Here is an 11,082-nt window from a genome sequence, read left to right as displayed (position 1 = left end):
CACTTATACTTAGTGCATAGTATAGCGTAAGTACATATATTATATATATATATATATAAGCTGTAATTCGATACGGTATTACCTAGTACACTTATACTTAGTGCATAATATAGCGTAAGTATATATATTGTATATATATAAGCTGTATTCGATACGGTATTACCTCATACACTTATACTTAGTGCATAGTATAACGTAAGTACATATATTATATATATATATATATAGTATAGCGTAAGTACATATATTATATATATATATAAGTTGTATTCGATACGGTATTACCTAGTACACTTATACTTAGTGCATAATATAGCGTAAGTATATATATTGTATATATATAAGCTGTATTCGATACGGTATTACCTCATACACTTATACTTAGTGCATAGTATAGCGTAAGTACATATATTATATATATATATATATAAGCTATATTCGATACGGTATTACCTCATACACTTATAGTTAGTGCATAGTATAGCGTAAGTACATATTATATATATATATATATATAAGCTATATTCGATACGGTATTACCTAATACACTTATATTTAGTGCATAGTATAGCGTAAGTATATATATTGTATATATATAAGCTGTATTCGATACGTTATTACCTAATACACTTATAGTTAGTGCATAGTATAGCGTAAGTATATATATTATATGTGTGTATATATATATATATATATATATATATATATAAGCTGTATTCGATACGGTATTACCTCATACACTTATACTTAGTGCATAGTATAGCGTAAGTACATATATTATATATATATATATATATAAGCTATATTCGATACGGTATTACCTCATACACTTATAGTTAGTGCATAGTATAGCGTAAGTACATATTATATATATATATATATATAAACTATATTCGATACGGTATTACCTAATACACTTATATTTAGTGCATAGTATAGCGTAAGTATATATATTGTATATATATAAGCTGTATTCGATACGTTATTACCTAATACACTTATAGTTAGTGCATAGTATAGCGTAAGTATATATATTATATATATATATATATATATATATATATAAGCTGTATTCGATACGGTATTACCTCATACACTTATACTTAGTGCATAGTATAGCGTAAGTACATATATTATATATATAAGCTATATTCGATACGGTATTACCTCATACACTTATAGTTAGTGCATAGTATAGCGTAAGTACATATATTATATATATATAAGCTATAAGCTATATTCGATACGGTATTTCCTAATACACTTATACTTAGTGCATAGTATAGCGTAAGTATATATATTGTATATATATAAGCTGTATTCGATACGGTATTACCTAATACACTTATAGTTAGTGCATAGTATAGCGTAAGTACATATTATATATATATATAAGCTGTATTCGATACAGTATTACCTCATACACTTATACTTAGTGCATAGTATAGCGTGAGTACATATATTATATATATATAAGCTATATTCGATACGGTATTACCTCATACACTTATACTTAGTGCATAGTATAGCGTAAGTACATATATTATATATATAAGCTGTATTCGATACGGTATTACCTCATACACTTATACTTAGTGCATAGTATAGCGTAAGTACATATATTATATATATATAAGCTATATTCGATACAGTATTACCTAATACACTTATACTTAGTGCATAGTATAGCGTAAGTACATATATTATATATATAAGCTATATTCGATACAGTATTACCTAATACACTTATACTTAGTGCATAGTATATAGCGTAAGTATATATATATTATATATATAGACACACACGCCCGCTTCGTAGTACTATTCATCCCTTGTATTACAAAAGTATTAACGACTTACATTTATATTATTTACATAGTAAATACAAAAGTGATTTTATAAGCTATATTCGATACGGTATTACCTCATACACTTATACTTAGTGCATAGTATAGCGTAAGTACATATATTATATATATATAAGCTATATTCGATACGGTATTACCTCATACACTTATACTTAGTGCATAGTATAGCGTAAGTACATATATTGTATATATAGACACACACGCCCGCTTCGTAGTACTATTCATCCCTTGTATTACAAAATTATTAACGACTTACATTTATATTATTTACATAGTAAACACAAAAGTGATTTTTAAATTTGACCATATAGAGACCAACTTTGGTCGCTAACTTTAAATGAATTTAATTTAGCGACCAAAGTTGGTCACTAAATGTACATGAATTTAAATTAGAGACCAAATTTGGTCACTAAAATTTAATCAGATTTATTTATATTTTATATAATATTTAAATTAATAATAAAAATTGTTAAACGTTAGAACTGGGTCCCACATTGGCGACCAACTTTGGTCGCTAAATTTTGAATTATATTTATTTATATTTTATAAATTTTTTACATAAATATATATTTATTAAAATATTATAACTGGGTCCCACTTTAGCGACCAAAGTTGGTCGCTATCTTCTTATCCTTCAGTTAGCGACCAACTTTGGTCGCAAGTTTTAAATTATATATATTTATATTTTATAAGTTTTATAAAATAATAATAAAATTATTAAAAAAATTTGTGTGGGTCCCACTTTTGCGACCAACATTGGTCGCTAAACTCAGTGTATCTTTGACCAAGCAAGTCTGACCAGTCCAGTCAACAGTTTGACTAAATTTGCGTCCAAATAGCGACCAACTATGGTCGCTAAATTATTTCAAATATTTTTTTATTATTTTCGGTAGTTTGGCGACCAACTTTGGTCGCTTTTCTTAACAGACCAAATTTGGTCGTCAATATTTGGTCGCTTTTTGGCCGAATTCTAGTAGTGCATATTACCTGGTGTCTTGCTAAGCACACTGGCATTCCCTCATTGGCCATTTCGTAATGTCACAACGGCTCAAATTTCTCCATAGGAACGCATGGTGTCCGCTCATCAAGGACGCACCCAGTTGCGACCCCGACAAGCGGAGGGACTAACTGTGTAGGTCCAAATTTGACCGATCACGACCGACGACAAGTACGACGATTGACGGAGCCTCTTTGAATTGACGTCCTGAGGGAGAGGACCCTAAGACAAACCAGAGACTGGACGACCCTTGCAATAATGTGTGGCCATTAGGGGATATTGGAAATATCCCTTCGAATATTCCTTGCATTTTATCTTTTACAGTTTAGAAAATTTTCTCTTTTAGTATGAAAGGAGGATAATAACCTTGTAACCGGTATTAAAAAACTCTAGAGACATTACTACTTATGAATGAAAAGAAACCTCGTGACCCATTTTCTCTTTATCTATCGCTCTTTCTAGAGATTATTATTCTCAACTAAGATTTACACCTTTAATTCATCTTTAATTGATTTGTACAAAAATATTTTAATATCTTTTGAGTCAAACAACCATACCGTTATAGTGTTCCTTTTTGTTGTAGTGCCTCTCTTATGTATTTTATTACTCACAGCTTATTTTATTAGTTACAACTCGTGACTCTAAAAATCCGAATTGTATTATTCTTTTTGGGATGAAGGGAAAAGGGAGTATATAAATAGATATTTATAATATATATCTTGTTTTAGGAATTTTTGTTCAACGTAAACACTCTCTAACCTAGTCGATTATGTAAATAATTTTAGACCATTAATGAATAGTAAATGAAAAAAAATAAAGAAAATAAAGAAAATGGAAAAGGGAGAAGGAATTAATCCGTGTAGAAGAGACATTAAGTTAAGTAGTTAATAATATAGATGTATATATTATCAAGCTGATTGGATTGTAATACAACCAACCGTTGAAGTTTCACTACAAGACTCCGACTGTGACTCCAAAAGACACAAACAAAAAAGAAAAGAGACAACAGACGCAAAATCGAAATGGATCCATAAGCAGGATCAAACTCGATCACTCTTATTCTTCTTCTCTACCAAATTATCCTGTGGAAAACTGATCCATCTTTCATCAACCTCACTGGACCCTGCATTGTCACATGAAACCAACATTAACCACACACACACAATTCAATGTAGTAGAAATCTATGATTATATGAAGTGACTAAAATAGTTATGTTACCCAACTCTCAAGTGACTAAAAATTGAAGCGAGAACGAAGAAGTGGGTAGTGTAAGGACCGCAAAAGGATATTAAGTTATATACACTAAAAAATTATTTTTACATCAATGTAATTTGATACTAGTATTACTTTACTTTTTCATGTTACCATAGTACCATGTTGATATGAAAAGTTACTTCATGTTGTAGGTCAGATTATATAAAAATTCATTAAAATGTAAATGAAGAGATCATAAACTCATACTAGTAAGAAAGAAAAGAAGGTAAATAACATACTTGGAGCAGTCAGTGGAGGGGCTGATCTTGTAGGGAATGTTAACGCCACAAGCACTAGGGAGTCCAGCGGCTTTGCCCATATCAATTCCCTTAATAGCATTAGCGGCTGATTTCAGGCAAGTGCATGCAGTCTTGCGGTCAGCTGGGGACTTGGCTGCACCCAACAGACCTTTAACACCACCACAACAGCCTCCGAGAGGGCCACGGCCCTGTAGATAAGGGAGGCAAGGAGCCAGGCCAGACTGAACTTGGCCGCAGCTCAGTGCCTCTGCATGGGGTGCAACCACCACCATGCACAAAACCACGAAACATGCAATCTTGCCTACAATTTCCATTCTTAAAAGAAAAATTAGAGAACAATAGAGAGTAGTTTGGAGGAAGTAGAAGGAGATACTACAAATGTTATTGCCTTGAGTGTTGGGTACAAAAACTAGTGAGACCTTAGGGTTTATATAGATAAGAAATTGGAAATAAATTAATGCGGTCTGGTCAATGTAGGGAATCAGAGAATTTGTTAGTAGTTGAGTTAAATTCAACGCTTTCCCACGCTACATAATTAAGGAGGTGCCGCTGGCTATTAATATTAACTAGAGTATGTAATTACGTGTTGGACTTTTAATGAATCACGCTACAATTTAGGCACTCTGAAATGGGACATCTATAAAGCTAGACCATGGTCCCAATCTTCTAGCATTCCTTTTCTCTTTCTTCTTAATTAATCTCGTAAAGTAAATTTTTGGTAACCTACATTTCTAGAGTATGACTCGGGAAATAGTGGTAAAGTTGTCTTTAATTACTCTCAAATATTCCACAGATTTAATGGACTGTCACTTGAAATTGATACTAGTTTTGCTGTCTTCAATTTTTATGGGCATTATTTTCAACTTCCAGACCCTCTATTTAGTGACGAGCCAGGATTTTTCCTTAAGGGGATTCAAAAAAGAAAAAAAGTTAAAAAATTAAAAGATAGTGTAGCTGGTAGGATTTGAATTAGTGACATATAAAAGAGATTGTAGCTAGTGAGAATTGAACTAATGATCTTAGAAAAGTTTTGAACCCCTTGATCACTAAGCTATGTTTTTGGGTTATCAAGAAAATTCAAAACGAAGTAATATATAGAGGTAAAAAATAAATTTTATCTTAAATATACGGTGTAATTTTTCGGCTTCTCGCTCCATAATTAAAACGCCCCTGCCTCTAGTAGTTTACGCTAATGACATTCACAAGCTAGTATTAGTAATAAAACACAAAAGACATGGCAAATTATATTTACGTGGAATAATATTTTCACTATTATTCTCCAATGGGCTACGTGTATTGGGAAAAATTGTATTTAAATATAAAGGTAACGTGTCGAGACACGTAGACTGGTCAAAGAATTACAACTAGCCAAAAAGCACGAGTTGCAACAGACGAGCAAATGGCAGAGGAAGAGGCACGGGCAGTTATTCAAATAACTCAGCGCTCGTACCTATCTAAGTCATTTATGTCCGAGAATCAAAAGGAATGAAAACAATAGAAAAGACTACAGATACAACATTTAATGAGCATTAAATGTGGAATACGTTAGAGAATTTGTATTGAAGGTAATGATTATGTAACGTAGTATTCAATGTCTTTAATTACTCATAATAGCCTCATTATGATTTGGGCAAAACATATATCTCCAAGATATCTATAAAAGGGAGATATCTAATCAATTGTAAGGACACGAAACACTATTGGAATAAATTTTAGTTTACTTGTTTTTCTCTTAATTATTCTCTTGCTATCTAAGTTACTTCATTTTGTACATTCTTTTGATTATCAGTAACTCGTGTTCTTCTAAATTCTAGCTTTGACTAAAATTTTATTTTTTGGTTAAACACTACGGAATTAATCTTTCAACATAAAATTCAAAATAAATGCAAAACTAACACCTGGCGGTCTGACACTTTACGTTTTTCTTCTTAAATATAGCACAAACTGCTATTTTTTCTTGGACAGGTAATTCAAAGCATACGATTCATTTTTATTTGTTCATGATATTAGCCCCCTATCTTTTTCTTCTGCAATGTTCAAGAGGGGACACTGACTGCCCATATCGACCTTGTCACTTAGCTTATTTTATGCACTGAATACATCCCAATCCAGCAGTCTCATATGAATATCCAAAAACCTTTTCGAGATGTGCGTTTGAAATTATTGGTCCACGACGGTGGACACTCTTGAAACTTTTGCACAAAATGACAACATGAAATAGGACACGTACTGCCATTGGAATAATCGACTTAAATCAAATATATTAATTGTGAAGGCCACCATAGATATGCCATGCTCACACGTGTCAAGCACGTAGCAAACTTTCATTTAATGCTTTGGGGTCCAAGTATTTGTTAACCATTTACAATGTGAACATCAAGCTCAGGTTCTTGAGAGTATATTTTTGACTTTCTTAGACACAGTACGTGGGAAACAAGGAGTGTCAATATTTTGTCAAAATAAAAATAAATGACAGTTTGGTGCATTAACCTCTCGTTATGTGCGGGATTTAGGAAAGAGCCGGACTACAATGATCTATTGTACCTAGCTTTCTCTTGTATTTTTGTAAAAGGTTATTTCCACAGCTTGAACCGATCATGACCTCCTAATCACATGACAACAACATTACCAGCTACACAAGACTCCCCTTCTATTTTGTCATGATAATGATGAGAGCATTGAGAGGTATGATAAAGCACTGATCATTCGACAAACTGAATAAGTTAGGTATATATTACTTTGTTATACACACACTATATATAATTATATTTGTTGTAATTTTCTTTTATTATACACCCATGACTATATATAATTATATAAGTTGTAATTTTTTTTTTTTTTTGTAATCTTTGCGTACAGTTTAATTGCACTAAATGGACAAAGGATGACCTAGACCTTTTAGGAGTGAATTCTCAATATTTTTGATAGATGATTTATGTGATACTAAAACATTGATACAAGTATACTATGTGAAATAGAATATTAATTAGTGTATGCATGTGTGTATATATGCGTGTGTGTATTCACATAGAGAAAGATAGACCCATCGGAATGTTTATACATAAAAATATTCATAAAATACAGATAAATTAAATGTTCATGTAATTCAAAAGGATTTAAAAGGTATAGAATAATCATTTCAATAAAACTATATATATTCAGTGGGGTAAGTTGGGAAAGAGATGTGCTGTTGAGAAAGAAATGCATGTCTTCATTGTTGATATTGTTGAGATAGCTCTATTGCCTAGTTCAATATCTAGGAACAAATATCTGTCAGTTGAATACCTAGGAACACATATCTGCTAATTGAAATAGATCTATATTGCTCAGTTCAATAAATTACTATTTATTGTCCAATTCAATATTAAGGAATATAATACTAGGACAAATACGACATTTTTTTTATGTGGCTGCCACGTCATTGACATTGCCGTAAAATATTTTGTTCCCGTGAAAAGTAATTGAGGTCTACCATTTTAAATATTTTGTTTACATGAACATAATCGCTGATGAAATCCTTTATGTGGCGCAGCGAAAACTGAAATATTCATTAATAAACCCGATCAACGTTCCGTCCTTTTCTTTTTGACTATTTGCGACTATTTGTTGCTTATATAATGTAACGATAATATTGACGACGGCGTTTAGACCATTGTGCGACATATTACCACCGTTCCGTTATAGTGTTCCTAGTGCCTCTCCTATATATGTATTTTATTATTAGTTACAACCGGTGTAACTCTCGAAATTCGAATTGTATTATTCTTTTTTAGGACAAAGGGATATATATATATATATATATATCTTCTTTTGGATTATCAACTCAAGTTCAATACTTATCTAACCTAGTTGCAAAAATATAAGTGGGGTCTTGAAAAGATATAAGTAGATCGCATAGAAACAATTTTCGATAGACACTCGACTCAAGAAAAGCATAATCCCAACAATCATTATCTAACCTATCTGATTATGTTAATAATTTTAGACCATCAATGAATAAATTAAAGTTACATAAATGAAAAAAACAAAATAAAAAAAAAAACAGAGAGAAGGAATTAATCCGCGTAGAAGAGACATTAATTAAGTACATAGAAATATAGATGTATTATCAAGCTGATTGGATTGTAATACAACCAACCGTTGAAGTTTCATTACAAGACTCTGACTGTGACTCCAAAAGACACAAACAAAAAAGAAAAGAGACAACAGACGCAAAATCGAAATGGATCCATAAGCAGGATCAAACTCGATCACTCTACCAAATTATCCTGTGGAAAACTGATCCATCTTTCATCAACCTTACTGGACCCTGCATCACAAGAACAGATTAAACCAACATTAACCAAAAAAATGTACTAACAATGTATAATAATCTTTTCACTCATCAGCCAATTCAATGTACAGAATGAAAAATATATAGCAGAGGAATTGACATAGATATAAATTTACTGATTAAGTACTGTTACTATAACTCCATTAACTTTTGGGATCTTTATCCAAAGAGTCGGCGATATTCATTATTTACTTTTTCTAACAATATTCATAGAATATACATTGATTATATATATAATTATACATATATACATAAACTTTTCCTAGCCATATACATAGATTATACATTATTTATACATAATTATACACTTATAAAACATAAATTATGCATATATTATACCTCAACAAACTATTTTTAGTTTAAGTAATTGAGTGAGCGGCTATATACCATACCATGGTTGATATGAAAAGTTAATTACTTGTTGTTGTAGGTCAGATTTAGCTTGATACTATAAGAATTCATTAAAATGTAAATGGGAGATCGTAAACTCATAGTAAGAAAGAAAAGAAAGTGAAAAACATACTTAGAGCAGTCAGTGGAGGGACTGATCTTGTACGGAATGTTAACGCCACAAGCACTAGGAAGTCCAGCAGCTTTGCCCATATCAATGCCCTTAATAGCATTAGCGGCTGATTTTAGGCAAGTGCATGCAGTCTTGCGGTCAGCTGGGGACTTGGCTGCACCCAACAGACCTTTAACACCACCACAACAGCCTCCGAGAGGGCCACGGCCTTGTAGATAAGGGAGGCAAGGAGCCAGGCCAGACTGAACCTGGCCACAACTCAGTGCCTCGGCATGGGGTGCAATCACCACCACGCACAAAACCAAGAAATATGCAATCTTGCCAACCATTTCCATTCTTAAAAGAAAAATTAGAGAATAACAAAGAGTAGTTTGAGGAAGTAGAGGGGAATAGTACAACAAATGTTATTGCCTTGAGTGTTGTGTACAAAATCTAGTGAGACCCTAGGGTTTTTATAGAGAGAAAATTGGACATAAATTAATGGTCGGCCAAATGGAGGAGTGAAAGAATTAGTTGGTAGTTGGATTAATTCAATGCTTTTTAATGGTACATAATTAGGAAGGTGTTGCTGCCTATATTTATATCAAGTTAGATTTACGTGTAGGATGTTTTATGGACCACGTTAGAATTTAGGCACTCAAAAAGTAATACTATATTGATGGAGAAACATATGGTCCCATCGCACAATTCCTTCTCGTAATTCTGTTTATTCAATGAGTTTAAGAGTTTGAAGTTATATTTATACATGCATTTTATTCGTAAAAAAAGAAGTTAAAATTTTGTGAGTGAAAGAAAAAATTTCACCCAACAATTATCCTAAGTTAATTTGGAGAACTTTAATTACTTTTTTTCAAAAACTAATTATATTCCATGAACAAATAATACTTTTAAATTTTTTTAAAACATTTTGTCAAATTTTATAATTACGGAAGCTTAATATCTAGCTAGTCAAATAATTTTAACCTACTCTCCAAGTGACAGTGTATAACTTGATAAATAGTGGTGAATTTGTTTTTACTATCACTGTCTTATATGAACAATTTATAAGTAGTACCCATTACACGTTTACTTGTCCCCTACTGACTTTGTACGTTCCTTAAGAAATAATAAATAAAATGCATATTTTATAATGATGCTCATATTAATTGATATATAGTCTTAATGAATATGAAAAATGATTTGAAATAAGTAATTAATGCTAAAGGTAAAATAAAATAAAAAATATTTTTTTCTTGGTATACAAAAAGTAATAAAAATTTATTTTTAGAATATTTGACAATTAAAAGTGAATATGATATTCTCGAACAAATAAACTGGATTTCTGAATTTTGCAGAACTAGTAGATTTAAAGGCCTGTCACTTGAATTGTTTAGAGAGAGTGACGAAGTTTATTTTACTTCTGCAGTGTTCGCTCGATTACAACAATGACCAATCAAGGTCATTAGAGTATAGCCATTCAACCACTTGAATCTGCAAGTGTTTTTTTCTCGGTATTCCATTTTGGAACCATTTAGGGGTTATTTGGTAGGAGGTATAAGAAGGTATAGAGATGATATAAAAATTTAATATCACTTTAATACTTTGTTTGGTTAGTAAATCAGGTATAATTTATTTCGATGTTAATTATAATACTGGGATAACTTATACCTTATAGAGAGCGAGGTAATTAGCACTGGTATAACTTATACCTTATTCTTAGAAATTATACAATTGTCATTTTTAATACAACATATCAAACAGTGAATAAACAACAATCCCAGCATAACTAATCCCAGTATAACTTATCCCAACATAACTTATACTTGCATAACTTATACCGGCATAACCCATATTCCAACCAAACGAC

At 31.6% G+C, this 11,082-nt stretch overlaps 2 protein-coding genes across 2 annotated transcripts; both read right to left on the bottom strand.

Annotated features, from left to right (window-relative positions):
- Positions 1 to 3,741: 3,741 nt before the first annotated feature.
- On the bottom strand, positions 3,742 to 4,776 carry LOC107770934 (non-specific lipid-transfer protein 2-like). Its single transcript, XM_016590263.2, has 2 exons — positions 4,360 to 4,776; positions 3,742 to 3,988 (listed from the first exon to the last, which is right to left on the bottom strand). The coding sequence occupies exons 1-2, from the start codon at positions 4,692 to 4,694 to the stop codon at positions 3,979 to 3,981; spliced, it is 345 nt and encodes a 114-aa protein (XP_016445749.1). The 5' UTR covers positions 4,695 to 4,776; the 3' UTR covers positions 3,742 to 3,978.
- A 3,684-nt stretch (positions 4,777 to 8,460) lies between these two features.
- LOC107770944 (non-specific lipid-transfer protein 2-like) lies at positions 8,461 to 9,675 on the bottom strand. The gene is made up of 2 exons (XM_016590274.2): positions 9,237 to 9,675; positions 8,461 to 8,689 (listed from the first exon to the last, which is right to left on the bottom strand). Exons 1-2 carry the CDS (start codon positions 9,569 to 9,571, stop codon positions 8,680 to 8,682), a joined length of 345 nt encoding a protein of 114 aa, XP_016445760.1. The 5' UTR covers positions 9,572 to 9,675; the 3' UTR covers positions 8,461 to 8,679.
- Between the last annotated feature and the right edge of the window lie 1,407 nt (positions 9,676 to 11,082).

Source organism: Nicotiana tabacum, chromosome 5 (assembly GCF_000715075.1).
Source record: "Nicotiana tabacum cultivar K326 chromosome 5, ASM71507v2, whole genome shotgun sequence".
Lineage (NCBI taxonomy): Eukaryota > Viridiplantae > Streptophyta > Magnoliopsida > Solanales > Solanaceae > Nicotiana > Nicotiana tabacum.
Note: the sequence above shows the minus strand (reverse complement) of the source record. Positions and strands in the feature narration are given on the sequence as shown.

Coding starts and splice junctions, on each gene's coding strand:
- LOC107770944 (XM_016590274.2), bottom strand. CDS start 9,571: ATGGAAATGGTTGGCAAGATTGCATATTTCTTGGTTTTGTGCGTGGTG.
- LOC107770934 (XM_016590263.2), bottom strand. CDS start 4,694: ATGGAAATTGTAGGCAAGATTGCATGTTTCGTGGTTTTGTGCATGGTG.